Source organism: Thunnus maccoyii, chromosome 4 (genome assembly GCF_910596095.1).
Source record: "Thunnus maccoyii chromosome 4, fThuMac1.1, whole genome shotgun sequence".
Lineage (NCBI taxonomy): Eukaryota > Metazoa > Chordata > Actinopteri > Scombriformes > Scombridae > Thunnus > Thunnus maccoyii.
In genome coordinates, this window is record NC_056536.1 from 439,111 (window position 1) to 461,206 (window position 22,096).

The 22,096-nt window shown below is 42.2% G+C and overlaps 1 protein-coding gene across 2 annotated transcripts in view; it reads left to right on the forward strand.

Moving 5' to 3' along the window:
- The first annotated feature begins 4,690 nt into the window (after window positions 1–4,690).
- LOC121895271 overlaps window positions 4,691–22,096 on the forward strand; it is a 21,055-nt gene continuing 3,649 nt past the window's right edge. Inside the window, exons 1-2 of one of the 2 annotated variants that reach the window (XR_006095724.1) lie at window positions 4,691–4,912; window positions 5,447–14,925. Coding sequence is in view for 1 of the 2 variants with exons in the window: in XM_042408283.1 (XP_042264217.1) it covers window positions 6,837–8,063 (1,227 nt within the window). In the remaining variant the exon portion in view is untranslated. Of the gene's footprint in view, window positions 4,913–5,446; window positions 14,946–22,096 lie in introns of those variants that run through there. The other variant, XM_042408283.1, reaches the window with a different exon arrangement.

Consider the following 22,096-nt stretch of genomic DNA (forward strand, 5'->3'; position numbering starts at 1 on the left):
AGGTGAAAACCCGGAGTGGAGTTTTGAGTTAATGTTTGTGAAAGTGGATTGAACTGAACTGATTAGGGGTTGTGGGGAAAACAAAACGGACCCTTTACTGGGTGGATTGAACTCTGAGACTGAGACGAGTTACACACACACACACACACACACAGAAAAACCTGAACCCTTCCTCACTCTTCATCATTATCTGGCTCCCCCACACACAGCTAAACTTAACCATTTTCCCTTCAGTTGAGAGTTTATCTCAGTTTCCACTCCAGCATCCTCCATCAGCTGTGCCGGTGCTGTGGCGCTACTAGCTTACAAATATATGTGAAGTTTGCGGACGTAGTAGCTAAATCTGTCCATGGAAAAAATATTTTTCTCAACGAATATCTTAGTTACAACGAGATTGAGCTAGCAAAGCAGTTTTGTGTTTATATGTGTTGTATTTATTCAGTTCGGGAAAAGCCACGATCTCTAGAAAGCATTAGCTGAAGTTGGCTGGTTGACTCACGACAGTGATGCGTTCAGGAACGAGGCGCCTGAACGCATCACTGAAGCACAACCTCTCTGAAATATTGATTCATTAATAATACGATATTATATCGTCATAAGCCGACACAGCCAAGCTCAGAACAAATCAGCCTACATGGCCATGAACGAACAGCAAAGAGCTCGACACTACAACGAAGTGCAAAGACAACTTTTTAAGGATACTAATCTATTCTGTGACAACAACTTTATGACAACAACCTCAGTAGATAAGCACGGACACACTGACACTCGTCACCATCTACATCAATCGATCCAGCACAACAATATGGCCAATGCACGGACCAGAACCACCAAAATATACTTTCACTTACCAGCTGACGGCTCAGAAAAGGGCAGCATGGCGGTTTTTCCTCCCGCGGTTAATTTAACCAGCAGTTTGAGTGATGACAGTACTCCGTGGCTGGTGGGCTCCGAGGCGCTTTAAATCCAGTTTCTCCTCCAAATAAAGGGTTTGTACCCTGTGCTTGGTTATGAAATCCACTTAATTCATTCAAGTTTGCTAGCGTTGGAGGAAAGTCTCCCCTCTTTTGCCGACTGTAAATTTCAAGCTCGCGCTGTAGCCGCACTGCAGCGTCATTTAAAATATTTCAAATGACGCTGCTGCGGGGCGGCGGGCTGTCTGCCCCACATGTCATCACATCTACATCTACATTGAACACATGAACACTCATATTTTCCCACGTACAACACACATTGCATTGTGAGCATAGATGTATTATAAGAGCTCTTATTATACATCCATGATTGTGAGAGAGGGGCTAGTCCCACATTCACGCCGGCCACCGTAGGCCCGCTGCGGACGTGAATCAGGAAAACGCAGTCTGGAGCAGCAAGACAGGGAACAACTGAAAATGAACCAAAATCATAACACTAATTATAATGCAATTTAGGAAGATGCTATATTCATACATAATAAATTATAGCAGATAAAACATTGAAAATTGATAATAAAATCATTTGTTTGCACATTTTTTTCTGGTTACTTTTTAACCACCTGTTAATGTTTATATATATTTTTTTCAATATCCCTAATTAGCTTTCCACAGAAACAGCCCAGTCATTTAGTAATGCCAATCTTTTCTCTACAATTGCCTTTTTAAATCCTGTTAAAAGCCACCAAACAAACAAACTATCAGGTTGTACACATCAGCAAAATATCTTCTGCCCAGTACCAAGCAGCTGTTCCCCCAGTAACACCAGCCGAGACATCAGTGACAATGAGTAGCATTGTTATCTATACATATCTGTACATTATCTATAGTATAATTATATCTATATTATTAGTAGTAGTAGTATTAGTATTATCTCTTTGTGTAAAGATATAAGCCCGCCATTTTAATTGTAACATTATATATAGTAATTATATTGTATATCATTAATAATATTAATTATATATTATACTGAGACTCCTCAATGTTGTTTGTTTATGTTAGTATATATTTCTCCTTGTGTCTTCATTTCTTTTTTCACACAGCTTTGTAAATATTTCTATTTCATGTATTTATTTGTTCACTTTTGACGTATTGATGTTAATTGATTGAATTAAGTTATGTATTGTTGTTTGTATTTAATGTATATTGTTCCACAATTCTGCATTCATCTATTATTAGCAGCCAGTTTGTGCTAGGATGGAAAGCCGATACTTGTTGGAAAGAAGAGAGTCTGAGCTTTAATTTGGTGTCCAACATGTTTTATTTGAAGGTTTGACAGAAATACAGGAGGAAAGGTAAAAACATGAATACAGGTTTCCTGCTGGCCTTTTCAAACCAGCTGAATGTAACCAGAATTCACCAACGTGCTGCTAGTCAGCAGAAGGTTTCACATTAACAGTGTTTCTCTCTATGAGAAGGTCTGAATCTGAGCTTTAAAATGAGGTAAGACACCAGTAAATCAGATCACGCTAACCTGAAATACCAGCTTAAATATACAGACCAAAGTTGACCTCTGACCCATGTTAACTATGTTAACTTTCAAGTTTAAAACTTGTAAAGTCAGAATAAAACCACTCAGCTGATATTGTTTTTCACATGCAGTGTGTTCTCACATCTTTTCTGACAACAGGACAGGGTCAATGGGGCTTCCCCCACAATGCAGCCAAACTGTGAATGAGTGCTAGTGAATCTATTCACAGGTGAAGAGCTCATAATGATGTTAAACAGTAGGCTGAGAGTGCTAAGTGTCCACTTGACTTCCACTATTGCTGTCTTAATGAGGCTATCCAACAACAACAAGCTATTGATGTCATTCCTGCTGAGCAACTCATGGAACTGGATTTATTCTTTAAATCATCTAAACTGGCTTCATGTCTTCTATTTTAACTCAATTACCAATAAAAAACATGTTTAAGTGTCTGTTGTATTTGACTTGTGTATTTTTGAAGTGTAAAAATACAGTGACACTGACGAATGTGTTTGTGTGTCACTAGTCCACTGTACACAGGTAACAGTGGAGTAAACAATGTTTCATCATGTTTGTGCTGAATATGATCAGATGTTCAGATTTTGGGTTTAGACTGATCAACAAGGCATTTAAGATGCTTGAAATGTTTGTTCCATGGTACAATCTCCACAACATTTTCTTCCAGGGTTTTTGTAAAATACAGCTTCACCTTGATTTGGCGAGAAGTAGCGGTTAGCTTTGTCTTAGTTGGCCTTGTCCTTGCTGAAAGCTTCTTTTGCAGCTGGCGTCTTCCTCTTTCCTCTGCTGCTCCTTCCTGTCCCCGGCACCAGGCAACTCTGGTTGTATGAAACAAGACAGAGAAGAACTGATATGGGTGAAATTCATGATAATACTTTATCTGTAAGAGTCCTGTATTGTTATTTTTTCCGCTTCACGTTGACCAGATGTTTCTACTGCATAGGTTTGGGCTGTGATTGTGTTGCTGACCTTTGAAGGTCAAATATGTTCTCTATAGTTAACCTGGTCTTTCAGGTTAACATGATCCCACTCCAACATTGTTCATTTGAAACTTTCTGGTGTCTAGCAGCACGCTGCTGAATTACGTTTACATTTAGCTGTTTTCAAAAGACCCTCAGCCAACCTACATTTATAATTGTACCTATCCTCCTGTATTTCTGCTAAACCTGCTTTAAATCAAACATGTTCAGCATCAAATTAAAGCTTAAATTATCTTCTTTGCAACAAGTATTGACTTTCCAGCCTTGCACAGCCATAGCATCGGTAAACTTCTCCAAATACAGAAACACACGCTCTGATATGAACACAGCAATAAAAAGTATTATCTCTCTGGAGGACTGAATTTAGATTTTAATTTGTCACAAATGTCACAAATCAAGCAGAAAACACAAATTAAAAGATCAACTAGTGAAAATGAATCAGTACTTACTCGTCCTGCTATTTTCCTCAAGACAGTCTTCTTCACAAAAAGAAAAGAACAACAACCTCTGAACCACCGCTGACGAGACATTGAGACTTTAAAGACTCATTTACATGTCAGTGAGGAGAGCTAACTGGACACTTGGCTTTATAGACAGCCCTGTGCTTGAGTCTCATTCTGACAAACTGACATTCTTGCATAATCATATGTACATGTTTGCTTGTTTATTGTTCAGCCTTTTGGACCTTTAAAGTTGAAACAGATCATGTTTTATTGTAAGGAGCCATGTTTTGAATAAAGGCTTTTAATTGAATCCTAGTGTTTTTGTTCCTGCTCCATTCATCAGTGCCTGAAGTTTTTCCTTCCATTGATGATAATATCTCATGAAATAACCCACTAGTGTTCAGTCTGATGGTCAGCTGAGCTGTACGTATCACACACAGGTATCACATGACGTGACCATGACCACAAAATCATGTTGTGGGATCTTTTCTAAGTTGATCTATTAGAGTAGATGGAGTTTACATGCCCTTTTTCTGTTGGTATTGTGTTTCTATCACTACGTTTAGTGCAGTAAAGGATCTGATTACTTCAGATCGGCTGTGGTTCAGGAGGTAGAGCGGGTCGTCCACTAATCGGAAGATCGGCGGTTCGATTCCCGGCTCCTCCAGTCCACATGTCGATGTGTCCTTGGGCAAGACACTTAACCCCTAATTGCTCCTGATGGCTGTGCCATCAGTGTATGAATGTGTGTGAATGGTTAGATTCCTCTGATGGGCAGGTGGGGACCTTGCATGGTAGCCCCTGTACCCATTCAGCGTGTGAATGTGTGTGAATGTGATTCGTAGTGTAAAATTGATCATGGCACTGCAACTCCGTACGAACACACTCCCTACCCTTTCGCTGCTGTGGAGAGGAAGGGGGCCCAAGGAGTCGCAACAGTGCAGACTTTGTCAACAAGAGAAGGAGACCGTGCAGCATATTATCGGGAACTGTGCGGAGCTCAAGAGGAACCGCATGGCCAGCCACAACAAGGTGTGCGTGTTCCTCCAGAAGGAGGGTGAAGGAGGGCTGGCACATGATGAGGGAAAAGAATTTTTGGTAATGGCAGGGGTACCAGGCGGGGTCGTTCTGACTCCGCCCAAGCATGAATGGATGAACGAGTTAAGTTAATCTTGCTCGCTCTGATAACTTTGGCTGCTGTCCGTTTGCTTCTGAAAGCGTTCTGAGTGGGCCAGGGTGCAAGACCCGCCACTCTTGACTGCAATCTGAGCTATGACAAGCAATAAGCCAACTGACCCTTCTGACTGACTGTGATAGGACAGGTCGCCTGCTGTCATAGGAAGAAAGATGTGGTCAACCCCGAGGCGTGAACGTGTCCGTCGGCCGACGGCACGTGACGCTGGAGTAGGGGCGGCTCCTGGCAGTGTGGATATGGCGAGCGGAGTAGTAGTCCGGAGCAGACTACTACTCAGACGGAGGAAGGAGGAGAGCCCGGCTGGGACTCCAAAGAGAAAGAAGGTACCATCTGAAGCGAGAAGGGCTCTTTTCCTGGCCAGCCACAACAAGGTGTGCGTGTTCCTCCAGAAGGAGGGTGAAGACTTAGGCTGGCGCGTGATGAGGGAAAAGAGACTTCAGTCTGGAGACGGTACACGGGGAGTGCCGGACCTCATCATGATCCGGGACCAGGTTGCCTTGATCATTGATGTGACTATCTGTTTCGAAAAGTCACCTTGCACACTATCAGACGCGGAGAAACGGAAGGTGGACAAGTACATGAAGTTCAGAGGGGCGGTGACGCGTCTTTACCCAGGGGTAAAGACCGTCGAGGTGGCCGGGTTCCCTCTCGGAGCTAGAGGGAAATGGCACCAGGGGAACTTCAGGGTACTTGAGCTGATGGGCATGCGGAAGTCAAGGGCCACCAAAGTCGCAGCCATCCTCAGCAAGAGGGCGCTCCTGCAGACGATAGACACGTGCAAGATGTTCAAGATCTTGGCCAGATAGTAGAACAGCCTCTGAATGCTTGAGGTAGTGCAAGGGACTTGGGCCGTTCCTCTTCGCGGGAGTCGTCGTAAACTATGGATGACGCGTGGATGGTTAGCGGGTCCACGTCGACGTAAGACGGTAAACAGTACGAAATAGAGATGGACTGGATAGCCATGTTCTATGGTGATGCTGGTTCCCTCACGGTCTAAGAGAAGTCTCCGGAGGGCCAGCCGTGAGGCGTCCATAGGGTCGGAACAACGGATACCCCAAGCTCCTAACGGAACCTGGGGGTGCAGTCCCGCCCAGCTATGAATGTCAATGTGAAGAAATTCTATAAAGCGTGGGTTAAACGGCGGGGGCCAATTACATCTCTCTTTAGTTAGCCAAATGCCTCGTCATCTAATTAGTGACGCGCATGAATGGATGTACGAGATTCCCACTGTCCCTACCTACTATCTAGCGAAACCACAGCCAAGGGAACGGGCTTGGCAGAATCAGCGGGGAAAGAAGACCCTGTTGAGCTTCACATTTACACACAGCAACCTGCTTTGGGAGTAGAACAGCATCCAGCAGTTGTGACACAAGAGTGTGGTGTGCAATAGGTTTCCAAATTGTGCCAAAATCATGCACAATGCCCAAAGCATATCTACTGTCTGTATAGATATTCACTTTTTTGTCCTTTGTCAGTTTACATTCTTCGATGACAGATGTTAACTCTGCTGCCTGTGCAGACAGTGAAGCAGGAAGTGGTTTAGCAATGAGTGTCATGTGCAGTTACCACAGAGAAACCAACTTGATTGATTGATTGTGTCAGGATTGCGTGATGCTGATCCATCCATGAACAGTTCAACATCAGGATTTTGCAAAGGTGTTTCTTGCAAATCTGGACTGGGGGAGCAAACTTCAGTTATTGTGGCAACACAGTTGCCACAATAACTGAAGTGAGTGCAGAAGACGAAAGAAACTTTAGTCTATGGCCCAAGTAAAACAACAAGATGATGATGGAACTAATGCTGTGGCAAGCTCTGTTGTCTTGCACTCTGTTGTGGTTAAACAGGTACAGGACACCGCTCTGATCCCCGACCTCACGTCATCCTCGCCTCCGACCACACAGCGTACCCCGCCACCGTACCAGGAAGGAGCCGCAGCTTGGGAACAGGTAAGTGGAATCACAGAGGGTATAAACAGATTGAGCCTGAATAGCCCTGTATCTCAAAAAGCACCATCTCTCTATCCTGATCTGACCAAATTAAGTGGGGAGGAGAGGTCTGTAACAGATCCTCCGATATCAAGCAGAACCAGACAACATTGTGACCTGTCACAGAAAAAACTGTCCGATTTAGTAGCGCCACTGATTGAACTGCCGAATCCCAGACAAGGGGAAGGGCAACCTGATTCGGTTTGGGTCTTCTGTAATTGGACAAAGGAGGACGTGAGAAAGGCAGTAGATGGGATTCCTCATCCACGTAAAGATGTGCAAGCATACGTCAATAAAATGTATGGGCTGTATAATAGCTATAGGCTAAACGGGGAAGAAATGACTAACTGTCTCATGCAAAGTTTGACTACTGATTGGGCGACTGTAAATGTTGATTGGAGACCTATGGGGGAAAACGGTGAGCCGCTCCTGTGGGACCGAGATAGAACGCTCGGGCTCGGTCCACAGCTGAACCAAATGGCAGAGACTCTTCGGGAAACATTTGGCCGGAGAAATGATTGGGCTGAAATTGATGCTGTGGTACAAGAGGAGAAAGAGACAGTAGCACAATATGCTGCCAGGCTCACGGAAGCATTTCATGGACACAGTGGGCTGGAGCCGCGAATCGGAGATGAGGTTAATCCACGCTACGAGTCACAGTTAACATCCTGCCTTCTGAGGGGTTTAAAACCACAGATTGCAAATTGGATAAAAAAACATTTGGTCGGATGGGAAGGAGAGCAGAGAAGGGTTATTCTCGCACATGCTAAACACGCTGAAAAAGTTCTGGAAAATGTAGATAAGAAACATAAAAAAGTAGTGATGGTTGCTTTTTCTCTTCTGAGTCCCATAGGAAGGAAATTATTTGCTATCGCTGTGGGAAAAGAGGCCACATCGCCAGAGAATGCAGAAGTCCCATGCCAGCTGCGGACACCAGGCGGGGCGGAGGTCAAGGCGGTGGACGGGGCAGGAGAGGACCTTAAAAGGTTGGGTGCAGAATGAGTCAGGGGGGGGACGGTGTGTTTTTCCACCAGAGACACGGTCTGTACAAGAAGGCGCTGAATTGGGTAACAGTGGGAGCAGCCACAACTCATTTGCAGCCCTCTTTGTGATCATTGCAGGACAAAGTGTGTTTGTTGACAGAGGAGCAGGAAAAAGAGTTAGAAGAGTTACCTTCTGAACTTTGGAGTACAGGGAAAGATGGTGATATCGGGTTGTTACGTACTGCCACACCTGTTACCATTAAACCTAAAAGCTCTTATAGACCGTTTGTTAAACAATATCCTTTGAAGCCGGAAGCTGAGGAAGGTATTTCAGAAGTGATAGACAGTTTGATAAAACAAGGGGTTTTAGTTGATTGTCCTGACTCACCCTGCAACACACCAATTCTGCCTGTGAAAAAAGCTACTTCCGGGTGGCGGTTAGTAAATGATTTACAAGCTGTGAACCGAGCTGTAGTTCCACGAGCTCCAAACGTACCAGACCCCTACACTCTTTTGAACAACATAAAACCCACTAATGTCTGGTACTCAGTGAGTGATTTGACAAACGCATTTGTTACCATTCCTTTGAGCCCTGAGTCACAGTTTTGGTTTGCGTTCACGTTTAAACACAGACGATTGACGTATTCAAGACTTCCTCAAGGGTTTCAAGATAGCTCTACTATCTTTTCACAAGAAATTAAAAAATGTATTGACCTTTTTGAACCTCCTGAAGAGGAGTCTCAGATTTTGACTTATGTTGATGATATTCTTGTGACTTCTAGCTCTCAACAAAAGTGCAAAAACATGACTTTGGCCTTGTTGAGATATCTAGCTGCAGCTGGTGTTAAAGTCTCTAAGTCTAAACTCCAGCTGTGGAGTCAGGAGGTGAAATATTTAGGCTACACGCTAACTCCTGAAGGCCGTGTGTTGGATGAACAGAGGAAAAACAACTATTCTGCAGTTACCACAGCCTACAACAAAGCGAGAGATGATGTCTTTTCTTGGTACTTGCAACTTCTGCAGGTTATGGATTGCTAATTATGCTGAAATTGCACAACCATTACAGAATATGATTTATGGTAAAGCAATGGCTGCTTCAGATAAGGTGGTGTGGACTGAGGAGGGCGAGCAGGCTTTCACAAAGTTAAAGCAGTTGATAGCTTCTTCGTCTGTACTTGAAAAAGGATTTCATACAAACAGTGGATTGCAAAAATGGTTTTATGACATCTGTCCTGTTACAGGAGTCTGGGGATAAATTAAGACCAGTTGCTTTCTATTCCTCCAGACATGACCCAGTACTCACCCCGGTGAGTGAGTAGTGGGTCCGTACTGCCTTCTCAGCCACTCCTCAGGTGACCTGTAAGTCCGGCTACACAGGGGGCGCTGTGCAGATAGAGGTGCAGTGTCGTCTCAAACCGGTGAAGATTTCGGTGTTTTTTCAAAGTGGGCCCTGAGGATTTAGGAGTTGAAAGGTTTTCGGGCTGCTGCTGCCACCTGGTGGACTTGAGGAATACTGAGGTCATGGCGTCCCAGAGGAACAGACAACCTCCATCACCAGCACAGGAGACTCCAACAACCATATCCTTCCTACAGTGGTGGTATTATTGGTTACTGTGTGAAAAAGTGATGATTGTTTTGCTCTGTGTGACTGTTTTGATGATACCAATCTGCATATGGTTCTTGCCTACTATTCGTCCTTATCTATCATTGCTCAGAGGGGCCCGGTCTATGGAAGATGATGTCATCATCCACGCTCAAGATGTTTAGCTGGGAATGATCTCTGCAAGGAAATCACACTCCACCATGTACACACTTAACTTTTGGTATTCTTATGCCAAGTATGTTGCTGAATCCAAGAACCGCTCTAATTGCTATGTGTGCAGCCATATGCCGATTGCTACAAACAACCCCCATGTTGTCCCCAGACCTGTTAAAGACTTAAAGAGTTTGTTTCCTGATATCTTGGTTTCTAGTGTCGACTCAACAGTTTTAAATCAAACAGTTTTTAGGACAACTGGAAATGTGTTACCACCTCTGCGGCCTTACTCAGGTCGAAAGTTTTCTAGGTTTAAGATTCTCAGTGCCGGGAGTGAACCCTTGTTTGGGCCAGTCCATTTGAGACCCGAAATTAAATTTGATTGTTTTGCTCAAAATTAGTTCTGTCTGAGTCCTCCTCCATCAGAGTAGGAAAGATCCCAAAACTTTTCTGCTCTACTATTTCGAGTCCTTGTACCTCGAACACTGGCAAAGCATCTCTAAATTATTCTCAGGTAGTGATGGGCAGTGCGTGTGCACCTTACTTCACCGTGCCAGACGTCCTTGGGACATATCCACAGACTGATGTAATGTTTCTCTGTGGGTACTACATGTATGCTCAACTTCCTCCTGGCTGGGTGGGTCGCTGTGCGGCTGTGGAGCCGACTGATCAGTCCTTCATTGTTTCAGCTATGCCCCACCCTGGTGAACTTCCGGGTGAGCAGCGTATGAGGAGAGATGTAAGTCAGCCGCATGATCCTGTCTGGGGCTCTAATGTTCCAGAAGACCATAAGTTGTGGTCCACGGGTGAAAAAGTCATGCTGTCACTCTTCCCGTCTCTTGGAGTGGGAAAAGTGATGCTGAGGATGGAAACTATGAACTACAGGTTCTCTGGGTTCGTAAACACTACGCTGGTTATGTGGCAGGCTGAACGGGAGGAGTTGAGAGGCCTCAGGGCCGTTGCCCTTCAGAACCGCATTGTGCTAGATCAACTCACTGCAGCCACTGGAGGTGTGTGTGCTCTCGTAGGTGCCTCATGCTGCACATACATCCCTGCTAATGATGATGAGGGAGGAGTCATTCAGCAGGCTATTGCTAATCTGACCTCATTGCGTGATGCTGTTGATCATGACTCAAAATTTGACAGGTCCTGGTTCGTAACCGGTCCATGGTACGCTGTTTGTTTGAAATTATTGGCTCCAGTCGCTCCATTTTTGATTCTGATCTTTGTAAGTGTTTGTTGCATCATTCCCATTATCAAGGCACTGGTAAAGAAGTCTGTAGCTGTGGTCGTGCACCAGGAAGCAAGATATCAAGAACAACTCCTACTTCTGGATCTGTGATGTAATGTTACAAAAGAAGGATTCTTTATGACGTTAATATTGAAAATCGTGAGAAGTGATATTGACTGATGATTCTGATGGAAACGTTGTAACTTACTGATGTGATGTATTTTGATCATTTTCATCAATTATGATGGTATAATCGAAATTGTCAAAATTATTAATCATTATTAATCATTAGCAATTAATTACTGGCTTAGGCATAGTTGATGTTGATTGATTTCACTATGATTATAATCTTTTATCATGTAACCATGTAATCATTTTAAAATCCACTCTCATATCTATGTTCATCCATGATGATTTGATGTTGATTTGATTTTATCCTGTATTGAGAATATCCTGATCAATTACACATTTAGTTCTCACTATACATTTTTTCTATGTTTTTGATTTTATTCATTTGTTTCACAAAGTATAAACAGGAGGGAAATGATAGAAAAATCCATGTATTAGTTAAGTAGGTATGGTCATATGTATGTATATATTTGGCGGCAGGGCCTTGAGAGGAACACTATGATAGTTATATGGACATCATGGTCATCATGTGGAAGGGAGAGCTCTGTAAAGCTTTGTCTAGGTCTGTTAGAAGGAATCTGTAAACAACTAAAGGTGCCTCCCCAGGGCATCAAGGCCGTCAACATATACTAGTGTCTTTCCTTTGTCTTGTCAGAATTCTCCACGGAGACTCTGCGTACTCTCCGTGTCTACAACATATGTTTGGTTTGAATTAAAGAGACGCTTGACTTCAACCAACCTCAGTCTATTTGGTCATTTTTACCTATCAATAATCCTTCAAAAACAGGATTATACTGAACATAACGATCAGATTTAACAAATTCAATATTTCTGCATTTTCACATCGTCTCACCCATGGATCCAAATCCTGCCATTTTCCTTCCCTGTATTTGGCAAGTGACATGTGTGGGTATGAGTCAGGAACCTCAAACAGAGAATCCCACCCTGAATCACTGAAAGGGAACTATAGTGAAGATTCATCAATCTGCTTTGGCTTTGTTTGTTCAGGCAAAGTCACTGAAAGAGCACATCTGTGTTTATTCCCAAACATAGAACTTAACGTTAGCTTTTCTCTCAGGCAACCTTCTTTGAACCATCTTTTCTCAAACTCTGCATCTCTCCCTTCATGTATGTGTGCAGTGCAGTGTAGATCTTGTGGTTGCATGTAGTCTGTGTTGAATGTGAGCACGCGTTATCAACAAGAGCGGTGTTTACGGAAGTCACAGCTGATGTGCAGAGCTTCCATTCATACACATAAAGCAGCGTGTCAGGGCTGTATTTCACAAATATGTGAGTGTCACTTGTTCCAATAACAATAACCCCTTTTGATGTCGAAACAAGACAAATAGCCAATAAACACATCACAACTCGTCCCATTAGATTGATTGGGCAACAGTTTGACAGCAAAAATGAATGCTTCAATTTGCCTGTAACATCGTCAGAGCATGATAATGGATTTTTCCAGAACTGTGTCACCTGACGCCCCTACAGACTTCACGTATCTTCCTCTCATCTTTAGAGGTGTTGAAAACGTGTCTAATAACAGAGTGTGTTGCACCAGATCAACAAGAAATGTTACATGCTTACCATGTACAAGGAGCGTGTGTGTCGGCATGTCTGCGTTAGCTTCAGTTGAGTATTTAGCATATGTGCCTACAGGCTGTGTGTTTCCTGCTTCTTCTCTAACTGAGCTTTGGCATCATCAATCAGTGTGTGTGTGGTGCAATCACCCATCTGATGTGTAGGTTGTCTCTCATCGTGCGTCAGTGTGGTCAAAGGTGCCGGTTCCTCCCCCTCCCGGGCTGCCGCCCCGAGTCCATCGGCCTTGTGCTTGTAAGTTGGATTTTTCTTCCCTCGCCACAGTGAAAACAAGCATCTGGATCAGTCGTGCGTCGTCCTCCACGGCCCCCTCTAAGTCCACCTCTGCTGCGGCCGTGTCCGCGCCCTCTGGCGTGTCCTTGGAACATAGTCGATGCAGCCGTGTGGAGATCTTTCTCTTTCTTTTCTCCTTTCCTCTTCTGGCTTTCTTTGAGGGTTTTCTCAGCGTGCACAGCATGTGCTTCCATGAGTCCCAGGTGATGCATATATGTTTCACCATGTTGGAAATATCAGGTTTCAGTCCATTTAGGAAGCTGTTTCTCAAATGTGCTTCCCATGCTGTAACAGCATTATTCTTCAGGTCAGCTGGAGGTGTCAGGCTGCTGTGTGTGTTGTGAACTTCTGTCAGACCAGTGAGATAGTTGCAAACACTTTCATCATCTTCTTGTTTACATGAGGATATTTAGCTCATGTCCAATCTCACAGGGAAAGCTGCTTGGATGCGCTCACAGAGATCTGTGATGTGAACTCTATAGGCTGTGCTGTCATTATGCGCCGTCGGGGTCAGCCAGTCTCACATCACTCTCTGGATATCCTGCTGAGATCTTGGCCCAGTTACTGCCCATCTTTACCACCAGGAGCCGTCTCACTTCAGATTCCTCCATCTGATGGTGATGAAAGGTGAGTCGTTGCCTGTTTCACGTCCTCCATAGTCCACGGTCTGTGGATTAACATCGCCTCCATCATGGGGAGATTCAGGATCCGGTGCATGTTTCCCTCTGTGTCAGTTCTCACTGGAGATGGGAGGGTGATGAATGGATTCATAGAGACGACGGATGGATTTTGAGATCCTTTGAATACCAGACCAGACCTGGTATGAGAAGGAGAGGCAGCTTTGTCCTGGTAAGACAGATGTATCAGGGTAGATGAGGGGAACCGGAGACGGAGGACAGTCAGAGTTATGTGGCGGTGGTGCTCTTGGCCGTGGATAAGGCGTCTGACGAGCTCGGGCTGCTGTTCATCTTGTTGTTGCGGCGGGTCGATGCGTCTCCTGGGCGGCACCCGGTCGAGTTCAGAATCCTGCATTTTGACACACTGAGACACAGATGAGATCCTACCTGTCCCTGCCTGTGGTCTCCTGTCCCTGTTTTGTGCTTCTTTCATCCATAAACTAAAAGCTTTCCAATCTGTTATGAACTTACTTTTGCCTTTTTTATTCTCAGTCTCTTTTTCCTTCTCCTGCAGTCTTTCTCTCAGCTGATTTAGCTGTCTGATACTGAAACTTTCTGTGCTCGGAAAGCTAGATTCAGTCATCCAAATGTTGATTTGTTTCACAGATGAATCACTATAGTTCACTCTCATGTAGTTTATTTTAGGAGCGGACAGGTCCACATTATCATATCTATCCTTTGTTTGATTTCTACTGTTAACACTACCCATTCTGGCAGATTAAAAGACAGATTTAAGTTATGTCTTCAACTGAATCTCCAAAGTACACCCGTTAAGAATATCAGAAAACTAATCAATGTTAGTGAACCCAGAAAGGAATCAGAACAGAGGAATTATCTATGTTTTCTATGCGTGTTTTCTGAGTCTTACTTCACACAATATTATAACCCAGTAATCATTCTTCCACACACTATTGTGATAACAGTGAACTCTCTTTAAGGTGGACTCATCAGTGCAGCTCCAGGTTTCTACTAAACCTGTCTGGACTCTTTCCTGATCAGCATACAGTCACAACAGACTGATGTGGGTTATTAAGTGCACATATCTTTTATAGACAAGGAGTCTGGTAAACATATCAGAATGTGAGTGGGGTGCAGTGCTGGATGTCATCAAAGCTATCAAACTAATTATAAAAGAACTGTAGCTTGTCCAGGATGATGCTACTCCCTACTCTGATCCAGTGTCAAACATAATGAGCACAGATGTTACATGTTCAAGGTTTTACAATATGAGTTTATAACTGTTAGTGTGATGCAGAGGATACAAAGTGTCTGTTTTCTTTGTCTTCTTTGAATTAGACTAGATGCTAAAATAGCGTATCGCTGCCCTCTACTGTTTGCTATTGATGTTCCTTTTGACAGTGATATATGTGTTGTTAGGCTATATAGTCCAAAACTGGACAATATTCCATAAGTAAAGTCCACAGAGTAAAAACTGTTTCTGCAGCTGCGTCCATGTGTCTGAACAGCTTCATTATTTGAAGTGAGTAATTATTGCACTGGATGAAAGAATCCTTGTACCTTCGTCTCAAATCGATTTCCTTATTCTGAAACTAAAGTCTAACAATGAAAAACGGAGCTTTTTAAAGTTATTGATGTATGTAACAACATTTTAAAAATACAAATACAGCCATTCACTGTTTACTGTTCTCCCTAAACTATCATTCTGTGGTTTTTTCCCTATTATGGGTTTTTGAACCAGAAAAATCCAGTTTCCATGACTACAAAATGCAAAATTTAGGCAGTTTTCATATTTTTGTTATGAAAGACTGAAGCGGAAGAATCTGTGTAGTTACCCTCGTCTCAACTGATTAGAGGGACTAAGGGACTGAAAAAAGAAAGAAATCCCATACTCATGTCAATGGGAATTCCCAAATGACGTAATGGGGGGTTCGGGGGCGCTGAGGGATTCATGCCACATGCCAGTGTGTTTTATATTTTTGGGAATTATTAAAAGTTTGTGGCCTCTGATGCCTTAGTGCAGCACCTGTTAAATACCTGAAGTTTTCTACATAGATCACTACATTCATGTACTTTATAGGACAGGAATTACATCATCCATGAACCAGACAGAATAGTGAAATGACATAAACTATAGTCTGTGTTCTGGTACAGTATAATGTTTGATAAATCTCAGCCAATATATCAGGTCTGAACTTGGATTTGATTTCTCTTATTGTAGTTAAAGCTGCAGCTGAATCACTACATATGACTGAGTTGTCTGGTTTATTGTTCTTTATCCACCAAAGCGCACATTAATATTGTCAACATCTCTGCTGTGAATACTGACATCTGATATGTCTGTTTTGAATTCTTAATGACTCCAAATGCCACTTTCCCGCTCTCTGGATCCTTTGATCCATCTGTATTCTGTAAATATGAACTCCATCCTTGTTGCAGATGAGACTTCACTTCCTTGACTATATCTCCTGATTTCTATCTTTTGTTATTATTCAGTATGCATAGATTGACTTCAGGTTCTGGGATTATCCATGGTGGTACAACTGACCAACACATTAATATTAATGATACCAGTTTCCCCGCCTTAGATCTTCACTTCTTTCCAAAGTTTCTTCTTACTTCTGATTTAAGAGAGATGATTGAATTTGTCTAATCGGCACTATCAGCTGGGTAGCACGCGCTGTCCAATTGGTCATTGCACGCCATCAGGCGGGTCATTGGGACATACTGTCTCAATACATACCACCTGACTCAAGGCTAGCAACAAGAAGGAAGGTCGGTCAGCAGTGTGTCAACTGTAGAAGTCTTTATGCAAACTTCACTAAGATCAATGAAAATCTGAATATATTTAAACTTAAATTCAATTCAATAGCCTTATCTGAGACATGGTTAAATCAAGAGAAAGGTATTGATTTCCATATTGATGGTTTCTTTATATCAATAGAACCAACAACAGGGGAGGGGGTGTGGCCCAGTATGTGGACAGTGACTTGATCACAAGATATTAAGACAAAAAAACAAACCAATAACAACTTCCCCTGTCCTTCTATGCCAGTCTCTTTCTGATTGTCCATGTCATATTTGTTTAATATGCTATTTTTAAATGTTCATTTAAACTTACTAAATGTTCTGCATGTTTTCAGTTCCTCACTGCAGCTGTTCCATAAATTAACTCCTTTGACTGTAATACAATGATATTTTACATTAGTCCTCACTTATCATTTATTGCACAAGTCATGTTGACTTTCTCTCATTTGAAACAACTTTTGGATACTTTTAGGTAACAATTGATTTTTAACTTTGTACATGATTTGAACCGTTTTAAATTCAACCTAATCTTTAAATTTTAGAGCCTTTAAATTTAATAAAAAGTGGGTTTCTTGGTTCTCTATGTGGTTTTGTTTACACAAACTTGTGTGCTGTGCATGTAGCAGATGTCCATATAAAGAAATCCGTCATGAACTGACGTCAGCTTGGGCTGAAAGTAGAAAAAAACAAGTTAGAAACAGCGTTCAGAGCAGTCTGAAGCTGCTGCTTTCTGCTCACAGGGATTACTGTGACATACGTTTACCTCGTTATTTGACACGTTGGCCACTTTTAACATGAACATCCGACACACAAATACACACATAATATATATAAATAAAAATATGGAAAAGCATAATACGTCCCCTTTAATAAAACCAATATTTAAACCAATTAATAAAATAAAACTATTACACAAAACTTAAATGTATTTCCCTTTTGCTTTCCAACCTTTCTCAGAAGTTATGACCTCTCTTTATCTTATTTACCAATAACGGAGCTCCTAATTTAAGGCACACACACACACACACACACACACACACACACACACACACACACACACACACACAGAGCAACCAAAATAAAACAGTGTCCTTTAAAACCAGAACCAAACGTTGCAGGTCTGAGTCGTTGCTCGGAGCGTAGTGACCTGAAACAAATGGCCGCTGCACTAGCAAATGCAAGCTACAAAATAAAATAGCAGGTGCACTGGTTAATTGTTACTCACAAATCCCTGAGTTGAAGCATGGGCGATGCATGACGAGAGGAATGATGAGTGAGGTTACAGGCTGGCGGGCGACAAGTCCAGACGAAGTGAAAGCTGAGCGGGAGACATCAACTCGTCCATAGAGTCCAAGGACTGTTTCCTGGTCCTCCGTCTATTAGACGTACATGACAGTTGTTCTCAGTCACTTAACTCGTCCTAAAGCTCCTTTACTTCTCATACCGAGAGCATTTTGAGCTTTTAACTAATTGACATTAACACATACTAGCAACAAACAGTAACATTAGCTGCTACTACGGTGAAATATGTGCTAATATAACTAGCGCGCTAATGCGCTAATCGCGATTAGCATCTACCTTTTACACGCACTACGTCGTGATGAAACGATACAAAAAATACATACACAGAGGTTATTTACCTTCTGCATGTGGCTATTATGTCCGTTACCCGTCGGTAAAACTCTGCATCCATCAACACAACGAACATAAACAGTCTTCATCCATGGATGTACAAAGAGAATTGGATACAGCGTCGGCGGCGGGGCCCCGTTCATGCGGCCCATAGAGCATGCGCACTAGTAACGGTCGCCGGCCGAGTCGACTACTTCCGGTTTAGGCCTCCGGCTAACTTGAACGGGGATGAAACAATTCAATCGTGCGGCTCCTCTAGGCTTTTGAAATGTGATCGGACCAAATGGATCAAATTCTGATAGAGAGACAAGTCATTTCTTTATACGTCCATGTCTTCAACAGCGTAAACAACCTTCACACAGCTCCTGTTCGTCGTCTGACCAGCCCGTGGCTTTACTCTGCGGGGTCTCCTCTACATCCCGCCCCTCCACCTTTACAATTGGCTGACAGGTTGGTAACAACCAATCAAATCAACAACATGTTAAGATGGACAACTTTATGTCCTCTGGGACTAGGTTGTGAGATAAACACGCTGCTCTCATGTGAACAGCAAACAAACTACTTGAACTGCATGAACTTCACCAACACAATGACAAAGATTTATTCATCTGCCTATTTTTAATTCACTATGAACTGTATTAAACATTCAACTTAACTGGTTTGAATAGAATACTTTTTAAACATTTAAAAATGATTTATTGATCTTTATTTATTTACATATTTGTCTAAAATGAAAACTTTTTTTAGACTGAGCTACATTTGAGATATATGTATATATATATATATATATATATATATATATATATATATATACACACACAGTAAGTTATATGTTGGACTATGAAGGAACAGCATAAGGTGTATAACAAAACTTTATTTAGAGGATCTTTATATAGTATTGAAATTGACTTTTAGCTTTGATATAATTTATGTGGCTTCAATCATAATTTATTATCCAATATTACTCCAACAAATTTAATTTAACTCTTTCTATTCAACATCATTCATCATGGGTTTCCTGTATGAGTTAGTTGAACACTTCTCAAATATTATAAAGTTAAATTAGTGTTAGTTAGTTTAAGTGTTTCACTCTTTAGCATTTCCAGTTCTTTTTCCACTGTATCCAAAAGTTATTCCAAATTATTACTGTGACAAAATAAATGTGTATCATCTGCAAATATAGTTTAATATTTTGGAAACCTTACATATATTATTTATGTACAAAATAAACAACAATGGTCCTAACACTGAGCCCAGGGGAACCCCACAAGTCACCTTCAGTATTTGTGAGTAACAGTTATCGTTGATTTCTTGGATAATAAGTCCTGGTCAACTGTATCAAATGCTTTTTGAGATCCATGAATACTCCCACTGCATATTCCTTATTTTCTATTGCAGGTGATATTTCCTCCACAAGCTCCAAGTTTCCCTATTAGATCTAAACCCATATTGCTGTTCATATAGTATATTTCTCCAATATTATAGAGAAGCCTGTAATCGGAGAGTATATTCTCCTGCCATATATATATATATATATAATCTGGACTTCTCCACAGTGCTGATACCTCCCCTTCAAATAGACGTACCCCTTTGGATGTGTGTCTCTGAGGAATGAGTTATAACCTACAACATTTTTCACAGGATTTCACACAGCTACATGGTGTAACCCTGTATGTTGGAGAGTGTTTGTGCACCTCATAACTGTGCTATGATCATATATGCTTTCAGTGTGTACATTTTACAGATTTGCCTGGATGGCTGTGGCAGTCTGACATACGTTGCAGTAGTAGTCACACCGATCATTGATGCAATGATGAACTATAGCAGCCATCTTTTCATCAAATATTATTTGTTTCAGGGACCAATGTTTCAGCTCTACCGACCTTTCTCAGGGCAACAACTGACAGACTTTTTCACCCTATATATCAACTCACCTGCCACAGGTGGCTCCTGATTAGCAATCAGCAGGTAAGGCACCTGACACACTTCCTGTTTCTTCCATATATGGTCTTCTTAGATATACCAAAAAACTGTACCATCATTAAAAGCTCCAGGAATATAACGATTTCATGAACAATAACAGACATCAAATATTTAACATTTCAAGGATCTAAAACAGTAAAATCTCATAACAGATAGGGTGAAGAAGTAGAAAAAATGTTTTAATGATATCCCCTGATTCAATCAATCAATCAATCAATCAATCAATTTTTATTTATATAGCGCCATATCACAACAGAAGTCATCTCAAGGTACTTTTCACATAGAGCAGGTCAAGACCGAACTCTTTAATATACAGAGACCCAACAATTCCCCCATGAGCAGCACTTGGCGACAGCGGTAAGGAAAAACTCCCCTTTAACGGGTAGAAACCTCAAGCAGACCCCGGCTCTTGGTGGGCGGCCATCTGCTTTGACCGGTTGGGTTGAGAGAGAGAAAGAGAGAGGGAAAGGGGGAGGGGGGGACAGAAGAACAACAATCATAACAACAACAACAACAACAAGCACAAGCAGCAACAGCCAGGGAAGGATGCCATCAGGACTGTGAAGGACCGCGAAGGTTCGGCCCAGAACCCAGGGGTTCCTGTGAGATGAGAAACACAAAAAACTCCGGGGAAGAAGCAAAGTTAGTGACATGCATTGATGTTACATGAATGCATACAGATGGAGAGGAGGAGGAGGAGAGAGGAGCTCAGTGCATCATGGGAAGTCCCCCAGCAGTCTAGGCCTATAGCAGCATAACTAAGGGCTGATCCAAGGCGAGCCTGGTCGGCCCTAACTATAAGCTTTATCAAAAAGGAAAGTTTTAAGCCTACTCTTAAACATAGAGAGGGTGTCTGCACCCCGGACCCAATCTGGTAGATGGTTCCATAGAAGAGGAGCCTGATAGCTGAAGGCTCTGCCTCCCATTCTACTTTTAAAGACTGTAGGAACCACCAGTAAGCTGCATACTGGGAGCGCAGTGTTCTAGTGGGATAATACGGTACTATGAGCTCTTCAAGATATGATGGTGCCTGACCATTAAGGGCTTTGTAAGTTAGGAGAAGGATTTTAAATTCTATTCTAGATTTTACAGGAAGCCAATGCAGCGAAGCTAAAATGGGAGAAATGTGGTCTCTTTTTCTAGTTTTAGTCAGAACACGTGCAGCTGCATTCTGGACCAGCTGGAGAGTCTTTAGAGACTTGTTAGAGCAGCCTGATAATAAGGAATTGCAATAATCCAGCCTAGAAGTAACAAATGCGTGAACTAGTTTTTCTGCATCTTTTAGGGACAGGATGTGCCTGATTTTTGTGATATTACGTAAGTGAAAAAAGGCAGTCCTTGAGATTTGATTTATGTGGGAGTTAAAGGACATATCCTGATCAAAGATAACTCCCAGATTCCTTACGGTGGTGCTGGAGGCCAGGGTAATGCCATCCAGAGTAGCTTTATCATTAGATAATGTGTTTCTAAGGTGTTTAGGGCCAAACACAATAACTTCAGTTTATTCTGAGTTTAGTAGCAGAAAATTGCAGATCATCCAGGTCTTTATGTCGTTAAGGCATGTTTGGAGTTTGTTTAACTGATTGGGTTCATCAGGCTTCACTGATAAATATAATTGGGTATCATCTGCATAACAATGAACATTTATGGAGTGTTTCCTAATAATATTACCTAAAGGAAGCATATATAAGGTGAATAGAATTGGTCCAAGTACAGAACCTTGTGGAACTCCGTGTCTAACTTTTGCCTTCATGGAGGATTCATCATTAACATGTACAAACTGAAATCGGTCTGATAAATAGGACTTAAACCAGCTTAATGCAGTTCCTTTAATGCCAATTAAATGTTCCAGTCTCTGCAACAGGATTTGATGGTCAGTGGTGTCAGATGCAGCACTAAGATCTAACAGGACAAGTATAGAGACAAATCCTTTGTCCGATGCAGTTAGGAGGTCATTTGTGACTTTCACCAGTGCTGTCTCTGTGCTATGATGCGCTCACCAGGGT